Raw genomic sequence first — 22,369 nt, 5'->3', positions numbered from 1 at the left:
TGATATTGACAATTAATATTTTCTGATCTGAATATAAAAACATTTGTGTATGTTTGTGTGCATGTATATTTGTGTATTTATCTACCTGTATGTTAACCAGTTTTTTTTGTTGTTTGTTTTTTTTTTTAAAAGCCATTCCTTCTTGCTTCTCAGACTTTCCTTCTGGGATCATTTTCCTTTTTCCTGAGATTTGTTCTCTAGAATTCCCTTTATTGAAGGTCGTAAATGCTTTCAGTTTTTGTATATCTGAAAGTGCCTTTATTTTGCTTTCATTGTTGAGAGTTCCACTGTTAAATTTTACAAGATTAATGTATGTTTTCTCTCCGTAATTTGAAGATACGTTTCTACTGTCTTCTATCTTCAATTGTTGCCATTGAGAGGTCTGTTGTCAGTTATTTATAGATTCTTTGTAGGTGATCTGTCTTCTCTCTGGCAGTTCTTAAGATTTTTGAAGGGGGGGGAGGGAATTCTGCATTTCCATTACAAATGTGCCTAATTATAGATTCTTTTTGACTTGTCCTGCTTAATATATTGTTCCTCTTGTGTTTACTGATTCATATCATTTATCAGCTCTGGAAATTCTTAGCCTTTTACTTAATTCCCTGATTAGACATGTTAGACTTTTTCATGTTCTCTCTGCATTGCTTAACCTCTCTATATGTTTATCTCTTGCCTCTCTGTGCAACACTTACAACTCCTTACTTATGCATCTTTTACTTCTCTAATTCTTTGTGCCTATTATTTACCTTCAATTCAGTTTTTCATTTCTAAAAGTTCTATTTTATTCTTTAAAAATTCTACTTGGTAGTTTTTATTGTATCTTGTTGAATGCTTATTTCTCACTGCATCATTATTTCTTTTGTAAATTTTTTAAAATTTATTTATTAATTTTCATTTTTTTCCCTTAACAGACTGGGGATTGAACCCAAGGCCTTGTGCACACCAACCACTTTACTGCTGAGCTATACTCCCTAGCTCCCCATCATTAATTCTTTATATATCTATGCTGAATTATGTTATTTTCTAAATTTAATAATTCAATGATCTGAAATCCCTGGAGAAGTAAATCTGTGTTTATTTTCTAATTTTCCATCACAGTGACTTGTTTTCTTTTGTATTTGGTGATCTTTGATTGTGAGCACCCTGGTGTCTTCTATCAAAAGTGCTTTAATTCAGACATGAATTTTTTTTAATTGTTTCCTCCAAAGTTAGGAGCACTAATGACCTGGGAACATTTTAGCCCCTGGCTTAATCAGAAGTCTCAGACTTAGCACCTTTACCCTGAGACTTGTGTAGCCAGTCTTTTGAAGGTGATAGACCAGAGTAGTTCTGCCTTCCTCTCAAGGCCAATATTTGCTCTCTGCTCTATCTAGTTTCAATTGAAGTGCTTTGTGGTTGGTTGGTTATATTTTTTACTGACATTTTGGTACCCTTGGATATTTCCTTATTTTTTTTTTTTTAGCATCCTGTGTTGTACTTTAACATATATTTTATAAGCAATTTAGTTGGGAGTTCTCTTTGGTATTTTTGATTGATCATATTGCTAGATGCCAATGCCGATTCTTTTATTTTATCATAATGTTAATCATTACCTCTCACCTATAAAGAAGAGTACCTCCCAATCTGTCCCCCTTAATTTCACTCCTTCCAATTTCAGATTATTTATATATATATATATGTGGGTGTGTATATGTGTGTGTGTGTGTATATATATTTGCTAAACTGATGCATCAGTGGACATATGAGACATGTTAAATTTGAGATACCTGGAAATAAAAGTTTGGAGCTCAGGAAATAACTAGATTCTAGACATCTGTGTGTCACTGATACAATTATCAGTGCCATAGGAATGGCTAGGGTTACTGGAAAGACTGGAATGAGTGAGTATAAATAAAAGAGGACCACAGAATGCCAGCTTCATGGAGTAGCCAGAGAAAAATGAACTAAAAAAGGAAAATAAGACGATGAAATCTAAGAAATGGGAAAAACAATGAATCTCCAAATGAAAAAATGGATTTCTAAATGCAGGGAAAGAGGATTTCAAGGAGGGGAAGTTTATAGCTTCAAATGTCACCAAAAGGACACACAAGAACTTACCTTTCAGTGTGATCATTAGGAGCTGGATGATTACTATTGCTAGAAAGTTTCAGTAGAGTTGTAACAAGTGTAAAATGGCAGTGAATGTGTGGGCAAGTAATAAAGCTTGCTAATCCCCTCTGCTCTTCCTCATTACATCCCATTTCCACTGAATATACAATGAATCAATATGCTTCCTAGAACAAAAAATAAACACAACTGCCTCTGATCTTCCACAGTTAAAAGGGGTTCAGGCAGAAACTGGAGATACTATTAAGAAGGGCCAAGGAGGAGACAGGATAACAGTCATCAAACAGAGCATGGAAATTTTAAAGTATTTCAGGTTCTGGAGCTATCAGTTCATATTTAATAATAATAACCCTTGTTTGTTTGAATTTTAATTATTTTTGCTACTTCCCTAACAAAACTTTTATAATCTATAATCTATTAATAATTAATATTCCATATTTCTGATAAGTTTTATTTGAATCTCATTATATTTTATAGCATCATATTTCACAATATAAAAGAGACCAGAGAACAACTTGTTTATCTGCTTGTTTCTCAAGTCAGAAAAAAATGAGTTATATCTATGTAAATCTCAGCATTTAGAAGAAATAAACTTTCATTCCAAAATCCTGTGCAAATTACATGTTTGTGACATTCTTTTCTCTCAAGATTTTAAAATTTCTAATAAATGTAATTAAACTGAAGTTTGTTCTTATATATCTTAGCCTAAAATTAAACGTTTACAAAGAAAATCCTCACTCTCACCTCAGGGAGAGACAGTTTGATTGTGGTAAGAGTAGAAAAGCAGTATCTAAAAAATATTTAGAAACTATTTATTATTATCATTTTACAACACCTTAGAATTTTTTCCAAAACTCACAAATACTAGACTTTTGTAATAATGCAACATTTGACTTCTCATTGTTCACCTAAGAAACATAAAAGTGTGATTATATGATTTATTAATTACTCTTATCCTGCTCTCCATAGCGCCATACTTTTTACGTAACACAATAAAGTAAAAAATTATGAGAAACGTATTTCCTAAGCCATCATTTCCCTGCACTCAGCTGCACCTCATCTGGTTACGTTTATCACTGAAGCTTACACTGAAGTCCTCCCCGGGCTCTGTGCCTCAGCTCCTCTTAGGTACAACAGCACCTCACATGAGGAAGATCCCAGCAGGCGAAATCCCTGCTGTTTGAGGATATTTTCTCATCAGAAAAAAAACAATAACACATAAGTAAATTAAGCAGACTGCTCTCTCCTTTTATATAATTTTGTTCACAAGTAACATATAAAATTTCTTCCTTATAGGTACCAGCGATTTGAAAAGGCATTTCTGTTAGCTGTTGACATTGGTGCTCGTGACCTGTTCATGGTGAGTCATTCCCAGAGATGATTTTGTGCCTTCAGTTCTAAGGCTGAGTAAGTTGTCAGCTTTTGTGACCATTAAAAAGGATTAGTGTCATTTGTGCCTTAGACACATGGTGGGAAAGCATTATTCCATCTTGGCTTGCAGCTTTGCCTTCATGAAACTGGTCAATAGCCATCTAGTCTCTTTTGACTTGTTGACATTTTTCCTTGCCAGGTCCCAAAGGATTTTTTATGTTTGCTAAGAATTTATAATTCTTGGACTTTTCTACTCATGTACCTTGATGTGAGGGGATGACACCTTTCTATCTAACAAGCTTAAATGTCTTTCTAATCCATTTTCTGAAGAAGCACAGCTTCAGAAACCAGGACATAGGGGAAAACATGTTCCCTAGATCTTGAATGTGGTCAGTTTGTCCCTTAGATTTTACTGAGAAGTAACATATTGTTAATGTCTCACTTGCATTTTTTTGTGTGTGTATATATATGTGTGTGTGTATATATACACACACACACACACACACACACACAAAAAGTATATATATATTTATTGAAGTATAGTCAGTTTACAGTGTGTCAATTTCTGGTGTACAGCCTAATTCTTCAGCCATACAAGAACATACGTATATTCATTTTCATATTCTTTTTCCTACAAGACACTGAATATAGTTCCCTGTGCTATACAGTATAAACTTGTTGTTTATCTATTTTATATATATTAGTATCTGCAAATCTCAAGCTCCCAATTTATCCCTTCCCACCCCTCCCCCCACTCCAACCATAAGTTTGTTTTCTGTGTTTGTGAGTCTATTTCTATTTTATAAATAAGTTCATTTGTCTTTTTTTAGATTCTACATGTAAGTGATATATGGTATTTTTCTTGATCTTTCTGGCTTACTTCACTTAGAATGACAATCTACAGTCACTTGCATTTTTAAAGTAACCACAGTGCAAGGTGGATCCAAGAGGATATAAATTTGCATACACTTTAGTCCTCCATTTATTAGCTACAGAACAGTAAAATCCACCAGTTTCTTACAGATCCTTGTGCTCTGTATCAGGTTCTTCTCTTGTTAGTTCTTTCACCAGTGTCACAGTGAGATGAGATAAACAAAGGTGGGGTTCTTTCCCTGGTTTTCCAGCGTATTCTGCTCCACAGCGGTTTCACTGTTTGTCAAAGAAACAAAGCAAAAGCTTCTTGAAAACAACAAAAACTTCTGGAAGGTTCTTACCTGAATCTTCTGCACAATGAAGACATTTTGTAATTTAAATTAAGCTTTGATGTGTTAGATGTTAATATGGGTTCATGACATTAGGTCACTCGTCTTTGGAATGAATTTGTTATTTAAACTCTAACTTGGCATCATTGAATTAAACTGTGCTTTCATTGATCATGAAACGATCTAATTACTTCAGAATTTTGAACCTTTTTTTGGTTTATCATCTGTATTTTATGTCAAATTGAGCAGGTATGTTAGTATATTGAGGTAACGTTTTGTTATTTTCACCAAAATCTATACATGCAGACATCTCTGTCAGAAATTTAATTACAACACTTTTTAGATTTTCTCACCCCAGTGACTTTCCCTCTTTATCTTCACCTTCTCACGTCTGCCACTACTTACCAGAAAAGGTAATTTTCTTCATTTTTTAAAAAAAATTTTTTATGTCTATAGTCCCAATCTTTTCTTCTAGCCAAGATAAGAACAGAAGAGATGAATATGTAAGTGTTTAATGTCTAGCAAAGTTTCTCTCACAATGTATTATTATATTGCCCTGTAATTTCTACTGCTTTGAATGTTAATTAATGCATAATCATCAAAGCCATCTTATAAACCTTTTTTCAAATCATACCTGTTTCAGCGTTTAGTCTCAGTTTAGTCAGTAGCAATGTAAAGGAAGTCTCCTTGTTAGTTTAAATCCAAATAGTTTTTCTACTGATAAGCTAATCCTAACTCTAACCCTAACCCATACGGATGTTTATGAGTAAAAGATAAAAACCTAAAATAAGGAAAGGAGAGAAATAGTTTTATTTTCCTTTTTATTGGTAAAAGTGAACACTCATTAGTAAGAATGCTGCATCCTTATTCTTCATATGTAACTTTCCTTATTTATATGTCAAGGTCTGCCTTAAGGAAGTATTAAGAGCCTTAAGAGAGCATTAAGCCTTAAGCAAAGTTCCTTTTAGCTCATGAATCTACTATAATTTGAAACTCTACACTGAAACTGTCTAAAGAATTTATCATATGTTCTAATAGTTCAGTTATTACTATTTAAATTATTATTTAGCCAGAGATCTATAGGTCTAGCCCATATACTGAGAAATGTTACGTCTTTGAACTTAAAAGTTTACAAACAGGATTATTCCTACCTATAAATTATCCTCTATCCCTGAGATATCTCTTCCTTTAAGACTAAAAATATTACCACATTGAACACAAAGGGATAACCAATAACACGTAACAGTTAACCTGAAAATAGTCTTTTGCGTTAGTGGCTATCAATGATAAAGAGATGAAAGACATGTAGCATGATATTAACAGGACTTGAATATTAAAAAGTCAGTATGAGAGTACTGGACCTAAGGAAATGGGCCTGAAAGGACTCACCTCTTTGTCTGCTTTACACAGTAGCCTAAGTGATCATTGTCTAAACTAGGAGTCAGCAAAATATGGCCTGTCAGTCACATCTAGCCCAGAAGTAGTTTTTTACAGTTTTAAATTTTTTACAGTCTTACATCTTTGCAAAAAAAAAAAAAAAAAAACTAAAGAAAAGTAGTATTAAAACATAAAATATATGATATTAAAAATATGATATTCAGATTCAAATTTCAGTGTCCTTAAAGGAAGTGTTATTGGAACACAGCCAAACTCATTTGTTTATGTACTGTATATGACTGCTTTCACCCTATAGTGGCAGAGTTGAGGGTCTGCAAGAGACCATATGGCTTGTATAAAGGCTAAAGTATTTACTGTCTGGCTCTTCACAGAAAAAGTTTGCAGATCCCCGGTCAAAACAATCATAATTTGTATTTTCACTCCTTAAAACCTGTTAGCAGCTTCTCATTGCCTTTGGCATAAATTCTAACTCCTTAATATGGCATCTAAGGCCACTCCATTGTCACCTCTCTGCTTCCCAGCTACATCAACCCTCTTAGTTTAGAGAAATATACTGTACTCCTTACTACATCCAGACCGTATTAAGCAGTTTAGGTTTATTCTTACCCCAAGTCAGCAAGGTGTAATGATTAGGTACATGGAATTTGGGCCATAAGTTCCCTTCAAGATCAGTAACTTTGGAGTTTTTTAAAATGTAAATGAGATAATACACTACCTACTCATAAGGTTATTTTTGAGTTTCAGTGGAGATAATGTTTTGAAAGTGCTTTGTAAGCTGGGAAATACTGTTCAGATATCATGTGTCATTACTATTAAGACAGAGCGATACTGCTTTTGCATGCCAATTGCAAGAAATAATGAAGACCTCAAACGGCCTGAACTACATGAATGTAAAAGAGAGGGTATTTCGTAAGCAAAATCAATGATTTAGTAAGCCCTTAGATGAAAATAAAATATTTTGATTATGAGAATAAATAATATAATAAAAAACCATAAAGTATAAAGAACAAAGTAGAAAATCACTTGAAATCTTCTTATTCAGAAATGAACATCCTTTAAAATACCTCTATAAAAATATACACATACACTAAAGTTTTTATTTGTAACTAGATTTTTTTCCTTTCAACAGTGTGACAGAGGCAGTTTTCCTTATCAATAAACATAGATCTATATCACAGCTTTAATGTTTACATTGTATTCCATTTTATAGGTAGTACTGGCAAAAAAGCAGGCACACAGACAAGTGAAACAGAATAGAGAGTCTAGAAGTAAACCCATACATACACAGTCAAGTAGCCTTTGAAAAGGGCACTAATGGGGAGAGGATAGTCTCTTCAGTGAATGGTGGTAAGAAAACTGGATATCCACATGTAAAAGAATGAAACTGGGCCCTCTCACAAAATTACCTTACACCAAGGCGTGGGAGGGTATAGCTCAATGGTAGAGTGCATGCTTAGCATTCACGAGGTCCTGGGTTCGTTCAATCCCCAGTACCTCTGTTAAAAAAAAAAATTACCTCACACCACTCACAAAAATTAACTCAAAATGAATGACTTAATAGACTTAAATGTAATACCTGAAACCATAAAACTTTTAGAAGAAAACACTGAGAAAAAAAACCTTGACATTGGTCTTGGCAGTAATTTTTTGGGTATGACACCAAAAGTATAGGCAACAAAAGCTAAAGTAAATAAATGGGACTACTACATCAAACCAAAAAGCTTCTGTCCAGCAAAGGAAACAATCAAGGAAATGAAAAGGCGCTAGGAATAGACTTACCATATGACCCAGTAATCCCACTCCTGGGCTTATATACAGAAGAAACCCTACTTCAAAAAGACACCTGCATCCCATGTTCACAGCAGCACTATTTACAGTAGCCAAGACATGGAAACAGCCTAAATGTCCACTGACAGATGACTGGATAAAGAAGATGTGGTATGTTTATACAATGGAATACTATTTGGCCATAAAAAATGACAGCGTAACGCCATTTGCAGCAACATGGATGTCCCTGGAGAATGTCATTCTAAGTGAAGTAAGCCAGAAAGAGAAAGAAAAATACCATATGGGATTGCTCATATATAGAATCTTTAAAAAAGAAAAAAACATTAAATACATAACAGAAACAGACTCATAGATGTAGAATACAAACTTGTGGTTGCCAGGGGGGAGGGGGGTGGGAAGGGACAGACTGGGAATTCAAAATTTGTAGATACTGATAGGCATGTGTAGAATAGATAAACAAGATTATACTGTATAGCACAGGGAAATATATACAAGATCTTGTGGTAGCTTATGGTGAAAAAGAATGCAACAATGAATATATGTATGTTCACGTATAATTGAAAAATTGTGCTGTACACTGGAAATTGACACAACATTGTATACTGACTATAACTCAATAAAAAATTTTTTAAAAATGAAAAGGCAATCTATGGAATGGGATAAAATATTTGCAAATCATATATCTGATTGGGGTAAATATCCAGAATATATAATGAATTCAGACAATTCAATAGCAAAAATTCAAGTAATCCAATCTTAAAAATATGCAAAAGAGGGCCTTAAGAGACATTTTTCCAAAAAAGACATACAAATGGCCAGCAGGTACAGAAAAAGGTGCTCAAAATCAGCACTTGTCTGGAAAATGTAAATCAAAGCCACAATGAGATAGCACTTCACACCTGTTAGGATGGCTTTTATCAAAAAAGACAAGAGATTACAGATATTGGCAAGGATGTGGGAAAAAAGGAATCTTGTAAACTGTTGCTGGGATTATAAATTGACACAGCCATTATGGAAAACAATATGGAAGTTCTTTAAAAGATTAAAAATAGAAGTACCATGTGATCTAGCATTCCCACTTCTGGATATGTATCCAAAGGAAACAAAATCAGTATCTTGAAGAGATAAATGTACCTCCATGTCCACTGAAGCATCACTCACAATAGCCAAGATATGGAAACAACTTAAGTGCCCACTGACAGAACTGGATGCAGAAAATGTGCCGTATATATTTATACTATGGAATATTATTCAACCATAAAAATAAAGGAAACTTTGCCATTTGCTATAACATGGATAAACCTGGAGGGCATTATGCTAAGTGAAATAAGCCAGACAGAGAAAGACAAATACTGTGTGGCATCAGTTATATCTGGACTCTTACAAAGGAAAAGCTGACCTCATAAAAATATAGACTAGAATGATAGGTTCCAAGGGCTGGTTAGTGCTCTTTGTGTAGTGTTTTTAAAACCTTTTTTTACCGAAAGTTCTTGGAAGTATTCTCCTCTTTTATCTTCTAGAAGTTTTATTATTTAAATGCTTAAACATTTAAACCTGTAGTCCACCTTGGTATGGCTCAAAATTAATTTCTATCATATATATAACAAGTTGACCTATGAACAGTTATTGACAAGACTGTCATTTGCTTGCTGCTTTACACAGCCACCTTCGTCATAAATCAGGTGCCCATATATATGTTTAGGCCTACTACTAGACTCTGTATCCTTGCACCAATGCCAAACTGTCTTAATTACTATTCATTGTAAGTATTTATATCCAGTAGTGTAAGTCTTCCAACTTTGTTTAAATCTGTTGTTCTTATTCTAACTTCCTGTGGTAGATGCTAAAATCATGGGTTTTTCAGCCTTTATTTTCCAATGCATGCATTCAAGGGTATAATTTCCATTCAAGCATAGTTTTGACTGCGTTCTGACAATTTTTATATCTCTTATTTTTCATTATCATTCAATCAAAATATTTCTAACATTTTAGTTGTGAATTCGTCTTTGCCCATGGTTTCTTAAATGTAATTTCAAACAGTGAAGTATTTTCTTGGCACACACACAAACACACCCTTTAATCTATACTGTATTGTATCACTTCTTTGAAATTTGTTGAAACTTTTTATGGCTCATTATATGGTCAATAGTAAAATTTCCATGTTCATTGAAAAGAATGTGTAGTCTGTGGTTTGCAGTTGTTGGGTGCAGTATTCTGTATAAAACCATGTTTGTTAGTCATGTTGTTCAATTCTTCTATAACTTCACTGAGACTGGTGTACTGAAATTTTCCACGTGAAATTGTGGTCTTGTCTATTTGTCTTTTTTTGTTATTTTATGTGTTATAAGCCTGTGTAACTGGATGTGTGCCAATTTAGAACTATTATATCTTCTAGGTATATTGTGCTTTTATCATTATGAAACATTCTATTTTCTAGAAATGCTTGCCTTAAAACCTACTGCATCTAACAGTTACCTTCACCAGCTTTATTTTGGTTTGTATTATATCCTTCATATATTATGTATTCATGTTTCCTTATATTTAAGTTGTATATCTTATAAGCAATATATAGTTGGACATTTTTAATCAACTCTCACAAGCTTTGTCTTTTAACTGGATTATTTAATTGAAGTATAACATAAATAATAGTACGACTGTGCTTGTTTCTTTTCTATATGTCCCATTTACTCTGTCTTTTTATCCAACCATCTTTGCCTTTTTGTATTAACTATATTTATTCCATTTTTCTCTTTTATTAGCTTCTTACTTTTTTACCTCCAGCTTTTTCCCTTGACTGCTTTGTGGTCAGCCTTATTGTTGTTGTTTTGGGGTCATTTGGTCTTATCTCTTTCTTCTTTTTTAAAAACCTGAATGCTGGGCATATGATTTTTTAAATTAGTGACTATTTGAGACTATATATGATTATATTTTCCTCTAGAAAGAACTTACTTTCGTTTCTGGCAAATAGTTAGGGCAAGGGTTAAACAACATCTTATTCTATCCTGGAATTGAGTTTATGTAAAGCTGAGTTTCAGTCTGAGAGCTGGTTTATTTGCACATTATACTTCTATCAAGAGTGTAGCCCTTCAGGAGTCCCAGTTGAAAGCTCTGCCTCTTCAGTAGGCCCTAAAGTTTAACTTTGTTCCCTTAGCCCAGTAACTCTACCTAAAACTCTGTGCAGTTTCTTAACTTTTCAAACACTATTTTCTGCTAAGTTTCTCAGCCTCTTGGCCACAAATTACAAATTGGCAAATGCTTCGAAAAGCAAAAGGCAGCACCAAATATCAGGCTTACCTCTCTAGGCTATGCTATTGTCTAGGATCTTGGTCAAATACTGTTTTAGTGGTTCTCTAGTGTATTCAAACAGAATTTTTGAAATTATTTTATCCAGCTCTTAGCTAGAGTATTGGTCTGATAGATCCTTATCTGGGTAACTGGAATCAGAAGTTCTGCAGCATATTTGTGGATGGTGAGTTAAGTGTTAAATTTGGCACTAGCTGCTTTCCAATTCTGTTACTCCCTGCAATGTGCTATTATGTTTGAACTATTAATCACTAAGAACCTTAAATGTCATAAATTCTACTTTTAAGTATGACATGTTATCAAGGTGGGTCAAATAAAATTTTATAAAATGCTGCATACTGGGGTTTGTTGCTCAATTAAAGCAAAAGCACTAAAGAGAAAAACCTATTTTTTCCCCAATTTTAACTCATTTTCAAGAAAGTAAAAAAATGTTTTCAGCTCTTCAAGTTGAATTGTTTTAATCTTGTAAAGTTAATAATGCAGGTCTTTCCTTTGGATAACAGTAGAAGATATTTGTGTTTCTGCCTCCTTTCATTTACAGTCTGTCTCACTCTAGGGCATGCAAGTTCTTTATGTTTATCAGGAAAAAAATCATTACATCTCAAAAAACTTAAGGAGTTAACTTTTCCTGATCATCTGCAAAGTTCTAGGCATTACACCAGTAGCTTTATGTAAGCTATCTTATTTGATTCTCCTAGTAATCCTAATCAATAGAATTATTATACCTATTTTATAGTTGATAAAACTGATTATAAGGAAAACTACAAATCATGATTTAAACTCAGATGTGTTTGACTCTAAAATCCGTGTCATTTCTAGTTAAACCAAACTGTTTCTATAAACTAAAGGTCTATAAGTTCCTCAAAGCTTGGCAATTCATGACTTGATGACTTCCTATAACTAAATTTAAGAAAACTATTCTTTCCCTTTTATTCTTAACCAAAATTCACAAAGATTTCAGTAGACTGCTTATTGCAGAATAACATCTGATCTAGCTTGAATGATTTACAGAACACCCCAGTTTATTAGTAAGATGATTCATCCAAATTAAATGCTCCTAAAATTAGCCTGTAATAAAAGGAAAAGTCTACTGTGTGCAGTCAATATAACAAGGATCACAGAAAGTCCCACCAATTGCCTATTTCCCTATTTTCTGATTCCTGGCTCCAGGAATGAATACTTTCACACGTTTAGGCATGATTTTCTTTGAGATAGATGTGGTTATGCTAGACATCATATACTGACAGATCTTCCAGGACCATGAGTCTACTCTTTGAGGACCTAACTACATCTTGGGAGACACAAAGAAGAGTTGTATCTTAGGGTGTCATGTGAATTGCACAGGTGTAACGCTTTTCTAAGTGTCCATCCACAATTTCATGCCTTTTAGAAAAACATCAGCTTCTCATTGCTCCCTATAGGTCAAGGTTGTTTCCTACTAAAACCCAAACAAAGAGGAATAATGATATAATTAATATTGGCTCAATAATATTTTAAAACAATTGAGTAAGGCAAGGGGGATCTTCCACTTCCAGCTAATGGACAAATTGGTTTTCAGACTTGCCCTCCTACTATCAAATTGGACAGAATGTATCAGACAACTGTATTTAGGCACTGGAAAATAAGCACAGCAAGACTGCACTCCTCAAAAAAATGAAGAATACACAGATGAGCTCTGTAAACAATTTTCAGAGCAGAGACCAGTGATGTCACTCAGCTGAAGAGCCAAAGATAAGAGTTCAGAATTTGGGGATGATGAGGAGTCTAGAATTAGTAGGGCAGGATACCAGAAAGAAAAAAATATGTGTGAGGAGTGGGGTCCCAGCAGACTTCATATGGTTCCCTTTTTGTCCTTGAGGGAAGGCTAGGCCACAAGTAGCCAAGGCCTATTATCAAAGAGCCACTGCTATGACACTGAGAGCTGAATGAAAAGGTTGCACAGTGCTGAGAAATGCTGTAATTCTGTCTCAGCCAAGGTGAAACAACCTCACTAAGCATTTATCTGAAACCTCAGAAAAGGCATGCTGTAAGAATAAAGGCCATATCCTAAGACTGAACAAAAGTGAAATAAATCTAGCTTTAAATATCATAGAACCAACCTGACAGGATCAAAAGAATCCACCATTAATTTAATATCTTGCTAGTACAAAACTTAATATCCTTTAGAGAAAGACAATATAACCCAAACTTCCTATAATGGGACATCCACAATGTCCAGCATACAGTAACACATTACTAAGTGTGTGAAAAAGCAGGAAAATGTGATGTATAATGAAGATAAAAGGGAACTAATACTAACAGACCCCCCAAGTTGACCCAGATGTTGAAATAAGCAGACAAGAACTTTGGAGCAGCTGTTGTAAATATGTTCAAGGAGTTTAAAGGAGAACAACAACATAATGACTGACATAGGGATTCTCAGCAGAGAGAACAGAGACTATTAAAAAGAGGTGGGGAGAAATTCTAGAACTGAAAAATATAAAATCTGAAATGAAAAATTCTACTTAGCACAATATTGGACACTATGGTAAAGGATCAGTGAATTTTAAGATAGTTCAATAGAGATCTTACAATTTTAATAAAAGAAAGAAAAAAAAATCGCAAAAAATGAACAAACCCTCAGTAACTTGTGAGACAAAATCAAGTGGTCTAAAATACATGTAATTGGTCAAAAAAAAATTAGTCTACAGATCCAAGAAACTCAGTGAACTCCAAATAGAAGAAGGCTTTGCCTGGGTATATAGCATCTTGGCACAGTATATCCAAACTACTGAAAACCAATGATGAAGAGAAAAATCTTTAAAATATCCAGAAAATAAACCAAAGAATTACATAAAAGGATCCACAAGTAATATGAATTATGGCAGACTGGTCATCAGAAGTAATAATACCAAGAGATAATGCAACATCTTTAATGTACTGAAAAAAATCAAAACTCTCAACAAAAAATTTTATATCTAGTGAAAATTATCTTAAAATGAGAATAAAGTAAAGACACTTCAAAAAATGAAAGGTGAGACAACTCAGCATCAGCAGACCTGCACCACAAGAAAAGTTAAAGGAAGTTCTTCAGGCAGAACAAATAGAATACCAAATGGAAACTTGTATCTACATAAAAGAACGAAGAGTTCTGGAAATGGTAAATGAGGATTAAAAATAAAGGGTTTTTTTTCTTATGTAACAATTTCTTTAAAAGATAATTATTTAAAGCAAAAATACCAATAATACATTATGGTATTTATGAAATGAATGCCATTAACATCACAGGGGGTTGAGGTAAATGAAATTATACTGTTATAAAGTTCTACTTTTCTCCTGAACTGGTATAATATTAATTCTAAGACGTGATAAGTTAATTACTTATTGTAGTGCCTAGAGGATTTTCTTAAATATTTAAATAGATAATGCAACTAAAGTTAATAGAGGAAATTTAAAAAAAACTTAAAAAATACTCAACCCAAAAGAGGGCAGTACAGAAGAACAAATGAAGAGAAACAGCAAGATGGCATACTTAAACCCAAACATTTATAATTACATTAAGTTCACATTAACTAGACACTCCAATTAAAAAGCAGAGATTGAATTTTTCAGTCTGAAATTGTTAGACTGGATAAAAAGTAAGACCTAATTATACTCTTGTCTATAAGAAACACTTTAGTTATGACATAAATAAATTGAAATTAAAAATACATACCATGCAAACAATAAGTACCAGAGAAAGTAGACTTCAAGACAAAGGAAGTATTATGAGATAAAGAAGGACACTTGTGATGATGAAAGTTCAGCAGAAAGACATAATTATAAATGTTTATGTACAAAATAACTGACTTTCAAATATATGAAGTGAAAGCTGACAACAAAAAGAGAAACAAATGTAGTAATTCATACAATAAGTAGTAAAAAAAAAAAAATCCTAAAAGATAGATTATGTGAACCTATCCATCAACTTAACATGACAGTGTTTGAACTGTATCCAACAAGTACAGAATGTACATTCTTTTCAAAATGTGTACAGAATATTCACCAAACATAGACTATATGCTGGTTCATAAAATAAAGCACAATATACTTTAGAACACTGAAATATGACACCAAAGGAATTAAATTACAAGTCAATAACATTCAGATATCTACAAAGTCCCCAGCTGTTTCCATATTAAACAGTACTTCTCTAAAAACCTCATGGATCAAAGAAGAAATCACAAGAGAAATTAGAAAATATTTTGAAATGAGTTTTAAGGAATATATCAAAATGTATGGGATGATTATATAGGCATACATCATTTTATTGCACCTCACTTTATTATGCTTTACAGACACCAAATTTCTTTTACAAATCAAAAGTTTGTTGCAGTCCTACAACCAGCAAGACTACCACGCCACTTTTCCAACAGCATTTGCTCACTTCATGGCTCTGTGTCTTGTTTTGGAAATTCTTGCAATATTTCAAACTTCTTCATTATTATTATATTTGTTATGGTGACCTGTGATCATTGACCTTTGATGTTATTACCACAATTTCCTGAAGGCCTTGATGATGGTTAGCAGTTTTTAGCAATGAAGCATTTTTAAACTGTGTACATTTTTTTAGACCTAATGCTATTGTACACTCAAGAGATTACAGCATGGTGTAAACATAAATTTTATATGCACTAGGAAACCAGAAAATTCTTGTGACTTGCTTCATTGCAATATTAACTTCATTGTGGTGGTCTGGACCCGAACCCACAGTATCTCCAGAGTGTGCCTGTAATCCATTGTATAAAATAGGGTGCCTTGAGTCCATACTGATACAAGTAAGTACCTAAGTAAATAAATAAAGCCATTTAATAAATATAAAAGGAGTGACAGAATGAGGAAATCACAATTTGGAAAACATCATAGTAATAGGTGAATAAAGCAAGAATCATTAGTGGATGGTATAACTGAGAAAAACTTCCATGAGATACAGGATATTATTTGCATAGTCTCAAAATATTTCCCCATAATATATGTATGTATTACAAAAAGAAAAAGCAACTTTCCAGTGGAGAAGGCTGGTAGACACCATATTAATCAAATGATCAAAATGGAAAAAATAAAAACAATTTGCTACCTTACATATTATAGTAAGAATATGACAGCCCTTCTGTGGCATTCTTGCAAAAAAAAAAAAGTACATAATCTGAATCTAATCATGTGGAAACACCAATTGAACCCAACCTGAGGGACATTCTAATAACTAAGTTATAATCTTCAAAAAATTGCAAGTTCACATAAGTGAAAAGAAGATTAAAGAACAATTTTATACTAAAGGAGACTAAAGAGACATAGCAACTAGTCTATGAGAAATGGAGCTTTGTGATATGAAGACCATTACTGGAACAACTGTTGCAATGTCAGTGATTAAGGACGAGTAATGTTATCAATGTTAATTTCATGATTATGATTATGAAAATGTCATAATTTGTAGGAAATAAACACTAGAGTGGTCAAGAGTGTGTTGGCAACTTACTCTCAAATGATTCAGAAAAAAAAATCTTTGTACTGTACTTGAAACTTTTCTGTAACTCTGAGATTGTTTAAATTGTTTTACTGTTGTCACAGATCTAGACTGTATGCTTTCTTTAGGTAGAAGCTGTATGGTATTTATGTTGGTCATAGAAATTCTGCTTTTAATCCTGTCTATGAGACTTTATTGTGCTTTTGAAAATTCAGGTCACCTCTCCAGCCTAATTATTACTGTGGCTTAAAATCTACTCATTTACCATCCAAGATTGCTTCTCTGGCCCCATGTTGGAAGGCACAAGGATGAGTATGCCTTCTGAACTATTTAATACTGGCATCCCTAATTACCTTGGCCATTGGCATAGGATCAGTTGGAATGTCAAGTGTGTGCCATTTGATAATGCTATAAAAAAAAGACCTATAGCTTCTGCTCTCCCGCCATCTGCGCCTTCCCTTGGCAGGATACTGTTGGGTAGTTTGACTCTCATTGGCATGATTTCTGTAGCGTATCTTAACATCTGCCACTCCGAGGCACTTACTCGGTGAATCAAGTTGACATAAAATAGCTTCTCTGGCACTGTTTTTATTTAGAAGAGTTTTATACCTGCTAACTTCTGAAGCAAGGATTACCACTTACTATATACATAATTGTAATTATAAATATTATGAATGTAGAATTTTCTGATCTCTATTGACTCAAACCTATCTTGGACTTCTAAGTTCATATCTTCCCACTCAGAAGCCTCTACTCTGAAGAATTAACTTCTAAACGAAATGTACCTCTTTTATTTTAATACACTGGATTGAGTGTATACATCAACCTCTCCCTCCTGTGCCAAATCTCTAAAAATGGTGGAACCTGTTTGTGTGTGTCTATGTTTTAAATTTATAACTGAAATTCAAAACAAGGATACATACAGGACTAGAAGCTGTGAGGAATCCACTGAAAATTCACTGTAAAATCCATAAAATCAGATTGAAAAAACAAAGCAGAAGCCTAAATGTTCAGAGAAGACAGCTCCCAAAGTTGGGAGAAGAACCAAAAGTTCTCTGTGCTCTGAGAAAGGGGATACCAGGAATCGGAAAAATGTTCCTGGGAAAGAAGGGGGAATGATCAGGTTGCAGCAGGGTGAGTGAGTAGAGAAGTCAAAGTAAGTAAATATTGATAAGTGCCACGTATTGTTAGAAAAGTATGTTGATATGAACATGTTAAGAATTTAAGAATATTCACCAGAAAAATAGGAATGGATGGTTTTATGAACTATGTCCCTTTCTTCTTACAAATCCACATGTTGAAGCTCAAACATAGTCCTTTAAAGATATAATTAAGGTTAAATGAGGCTGTGGAGGTAGAGCCCTAATCCAGTATGACTGGTGTATTTCTAAGAAGAGGAAGAGACACCAGGGATGCAGGGGAAAGGCCATGTGAGAACACAGCAAGAAGGTGGCCATCTGTAAGCCCAGGAAAGAGGCCTCAGAAGAAACCAAACCAGTTTGAAGCTTGGTCTTGGACTTCCAGCCTCCAGAACTGTGAGAAAATCATATTTCCATTGTTTAATGTGCCCAACCTATGGTATTTTGTTGTGGCAGCCTTAGCAGACCAATGCAAATTACATAATTTTAGAATCAGTAACAGCAAAAACACAAGAAAGCAAACCTGATAAATTATTAAAAAGCAAATAGGAAATAATCAAAAGGAAATACTTAGGGTATGACAAATCAAAAATAAAAAATAAGCTTTGTCAAGAATGTCTAAATATGAGTAATTATAATGTTAGTGAATTAAATTCACCTACTGAAAATCATAAGATTGGATTTTTAAAATATCCAGTATGATGTGTTGGATGTAAAAACACTCCAAGCCCAAAATAACATAGGAGGGTTCAAATGGGAAAATATATACAAAGAAATGCTGCCCACCATCAAAGACCTAGAATTGCCAAAGCATTACTGAAGAGAAAGAAAGAGGCTGGAGGAATAACTCTCCCAGACTTCAGACAATACTATAGAGCTACAGTCATCAAGACAGCATGGTATTGGTACCAAAACAGACATATAGACCAATGGAACAGAATAGAGAGCCCAGAAATGAACCCACAAACTTTTGGTCAACTCATCTTTGACAAAGGAGGCAAGAATATACATTGGAATAAAGACAGTCTCTTCAGCAAATGGTGTTGGGAAAACTGGACAGCAGCATGTAAAACAACGAAGCTAGAACACTCCCTTACACCATATACAAAAATCAACTCAAAATGGATTAAAGACTTAAACATAAGACAAGATACAATAAACCTCCTAGATGAAAACATAGGCAAAACATTATCTGACAGACATGTCAAAAATTTTCTCCTAGAAGAAATAAAAGCAAGAATAAACAAATGGGACCTAATGAAACTTACAAGCTTCTGCACAGCAAAGGAAACCATAAGTAAAACAAGAAGAAAACCTACGGAATGGGAGAAAATTTTTGCAAGTGAAACCGACAAAGACTTGATCTCCAGAATATATAAGCAGCTCATACGACTCAATAAGAAAAAAATAAACAACCCAATCCAAAAATGGGCAGAAGACCTAAACAAGCAATTCTCCAAGGAAGATATACAAATGATCAAAAAGCACATAAAAAAATGCTCAATATCACTAATTATCAGAGAAATGCAAATCAAAACTACAATGAGGTATCACCTCACACCAGTCAGAATGGCCGTCATTCAAAAATCCACAAATGACAAATGCTGGAGAGGCTGTGGAGAAAGGGGAACCCTCCTACACTGCTGGTGGGAATGCAGTTTGGTGCAGCCACTATGGAAAACAGTGTGGAGATTCCTCAAAAGACTAGGAATAGACTTACCATATGACCCAGGAATCCCACTCCTGGGCTTGTATCCAGAAGGAAATCTACTTCAGGATGACACCTGCACCCCAATGTTCATAGCAGCACTATTTACAATAGCCAAAACATGGAAACAGCCTAAATGTCCATCAGCAGGTGACTGGATAAAGAAGAGGTGGTATATTTATACAATGGAATACTACTCAGCCATAAAAACAGACAACATAATGCCATTTGCAGCAACATGGATGCTCCTGGAGAATGTCATTCTAAGTGAAGTAAGCCAGAAAGAGAAAGAAAAATACCATATGTGATCGCTCATATGTGGAATCTAAAAAACAAAAACAAAAACAAACAAAAACAAAGCGTAAATAAAGGACAGAAATAGACTCACAGACAGAGAATAGACTTGTGGTTACCAGGGGGGTGGAGGGTGGGAAGGGATAGACTGGGATTTCAAAATTGTAGAATAGACTACACTGTATAGCACAGGGAAATATACACAAAATGTTATGATAACTCACAGAGAAAAAAATGTGACAATGAGTGTGTATATGTCCATGAATAACTGAAAAATTGTGCTGAACACTGGAATTTGACACAACATTGTAAAATGATTATAAATCAATAAAAAATGTTAAAAAAAAAAAAAAAAAAAAGAAAGAAATGCTGCCCAAACCAAGCATCAGACAAAATCTGAAGACAAAAGGTTAAAAAGGAAAAAGAGGATGAGGTACTTTTAAAATATGTTCTCAAATTCTTTGATACTCTTCTTTTCAATGAGTGGTGCCTTATCCTCTTGTCCCCTTGAATGTGAGCTGGACCTAGCAACTCACTTCAGTTTCACTTGTGAAACTAGGTAGTAAAATGTGTTGTAGCTTCCTTTTTGCCCCTTTTCTCTTTAAGCACTTGCTCCAGGGGAAGCTAGCTGCCATGTCATGAGGACATTCAAACTTATGGGGAGGCCAATGCAGTGAGGTACAGATGTGTCTTATGGACAGCCAGTAAAGAACTGTGGCTGCCAGACCTGTGAATGAGCCTCAAAGCAGGTCCTTCATCCCCAAACCTTCATATGACTGCAGCTCTTGCCCAGCATCTTGACTGCAACCTCATGAGAGACCCTGACTCAGAATCACCTAGTGTATCTTCCTGGATTCCTGACCCTCAGAAATTATGATATAATCAATGTTTATTGTTTGAAGCTGCTAACTTTGGAGGTAATTTGTTATACAGCAATAGATAACTAACACAGAGAGACCCTTTATAGTAATATTTTTGATAACAGAAGTACTCCATGAAATAGACACAGCACTATTCATTTAACTACAGAGCTCCAAAACATATTTTTTAAAAGAGAAGCCTTCAAGGAAAAATTGAAAAGTCTACGAAGTGCAGAATGTTAACTTAACTCTTCTCAGAAAGCCATACACTGAGAAGGAAAAAAACACTAAGGATATTAAGGATTCTTTCAACATAATTAGAAAACTTGAGCTACTGAAGATACAGTTAATAAACAGAATATACATTATTAACAAAATAACAAAATCAGTCACAAACAATGATCATATATAAGCCACCAAGAAAATCTCAACAAATCCTAAAGGTTGCTATCATAGAAACATAGAAACCATATTCAGTGACTTCTGTGCAATAAAAGTTAAAATTAACTATAAAAAAGACAGACCTGCTAAAAAATAACACGTGCCCCCCAAAATTAACAGAACACTTCTTAATACTTGGACTGAATGTGATGTCAAAGTATAAATTATAAACTTTTAAACTTAATGACAGTGAAAATATTACATATCAAGATCTGTGGCTTGAAGCAAAAAAGTAACACTCAGAAGAAATTTCATAGCATTAAATTCATTATTTTAAAAAATGAGTGAAAATAAATGACCTGTGCTTTTATCTCAAAGAGGGCAGAGAAAGGCAAATAAATCCAAAAACTGTACAGAAGTGAAATTAATGAAATAAAAGAATAAATTAAATCAGAATTTTAAAAACAGAATTTCTCAATAAAATCAAAGCCATATTTTAGAAAATAACCTGTAAGACAACAGTTTGGAAAAATATCATCAAGGCACGGAAAAGACAAACATAACATTAGGGTTAAAAAGGACGTTAACTACATCAGAGCAAATTTGTTTTTAAATAAGAATATACTATTAATTTTATTTTGAATTTACTATAGTGGATAAAAAGCAGAGGGAATTAAAATAATGAATTGCCATATACCAGTCACCTAACTTCGACAATCGTCTGTACATGACCAGTTTTCATTTATATCTCCGACTACCTTACATTCCTATTTTAGATTATTTTGAAACATCGTATTATTTTACTTTAAATCCTTCAGTATATGTCTCTGAAAGGTGAGGTTTTCTTTTTTTAAGAAACATCAGCACAATTGTATCACATCCAAGAAAATTCCCTTTGTTTCTTAATATCAGGTAATCCAATTGTGTTCAGATTTGTTATTTCCTGAAATACTTATTTAAAAAATCTAAAAGGTAGTTGGAAATCAGAGTCATCAGGGTCCAACATTACATTTAGTTGATATGTCTCAGGGATCTGTTTTAATCTGAGTTCCAGCTACCTCTCTTTTCTCCACTTGTTTTGCACTTTTTAACATGTTTCTCTGTCTCCTGTATTTCCTGTAAACCACGAGTTCATTTGGGTCTGTTTGAAGTGACCATTTTTTCTCCTGGTTAGGGTCACATTTTCTTAGTCCTCATATCTAGTATATCTTTATTGGAAGCTAGGTTGTATGAATTCTGTGTTGTTGAGTGGTGGACTTTGTTGTATTCCTTTGAAGAGTATATGGGAAATATTTCTGCATTCATGTTTACCTATGGAAATCCCTTCAGGTTGGCTC

At 33.9% G+C, this 22,369-nt stretch overlaps 1 protein-coding gene across 15 annotated transcripts in view; it reads left to right on the top strand.

Annotated features, from left to right (window-relative positions):
- The window catches only part of WDPCP (WD repeat containing planar cell polarity effector), a 299,751-nt gene that overhangs the window by 176,712 nt on the left and 100,670 nt on the right, over nucleotides 1–22,369 (top strand). For all 15 annotated transcript variants that reach the window (XM_074341211.1, XM_074341212.1, XM_045514393.2 and 12 more), the window contains one exon: nucleotides 3,403–3,466. In XM_074341211.1, coding sequence (XP_074197312.1) covers nucleotides 3,403–3,466 — 64 coding nt within the window. The remainder of the gene's footprint in view (nucleotides 1–3,402; nucleotides 3,467–22,369) is intronic.

The sequence above is a fragment of the Camelus bactrianus genome, chromosome 15, assembly GCF_048773025.1.
Source record: "Camelus bactrianus isolate YW-2024 breed Bactrian camel chromosome 15, ASM4877302v1, whole genome shotgun sequence".
Classification (NCBI taxonomy): Eukaryota; Metazoa; Chordata; class Mammalia; order Artiodactyla; family Camelidae; genus Camelus; species Camelus bactrianus.
This window is presented reverse-complemented; position numbering and strand designations above follow the sequence as displayed.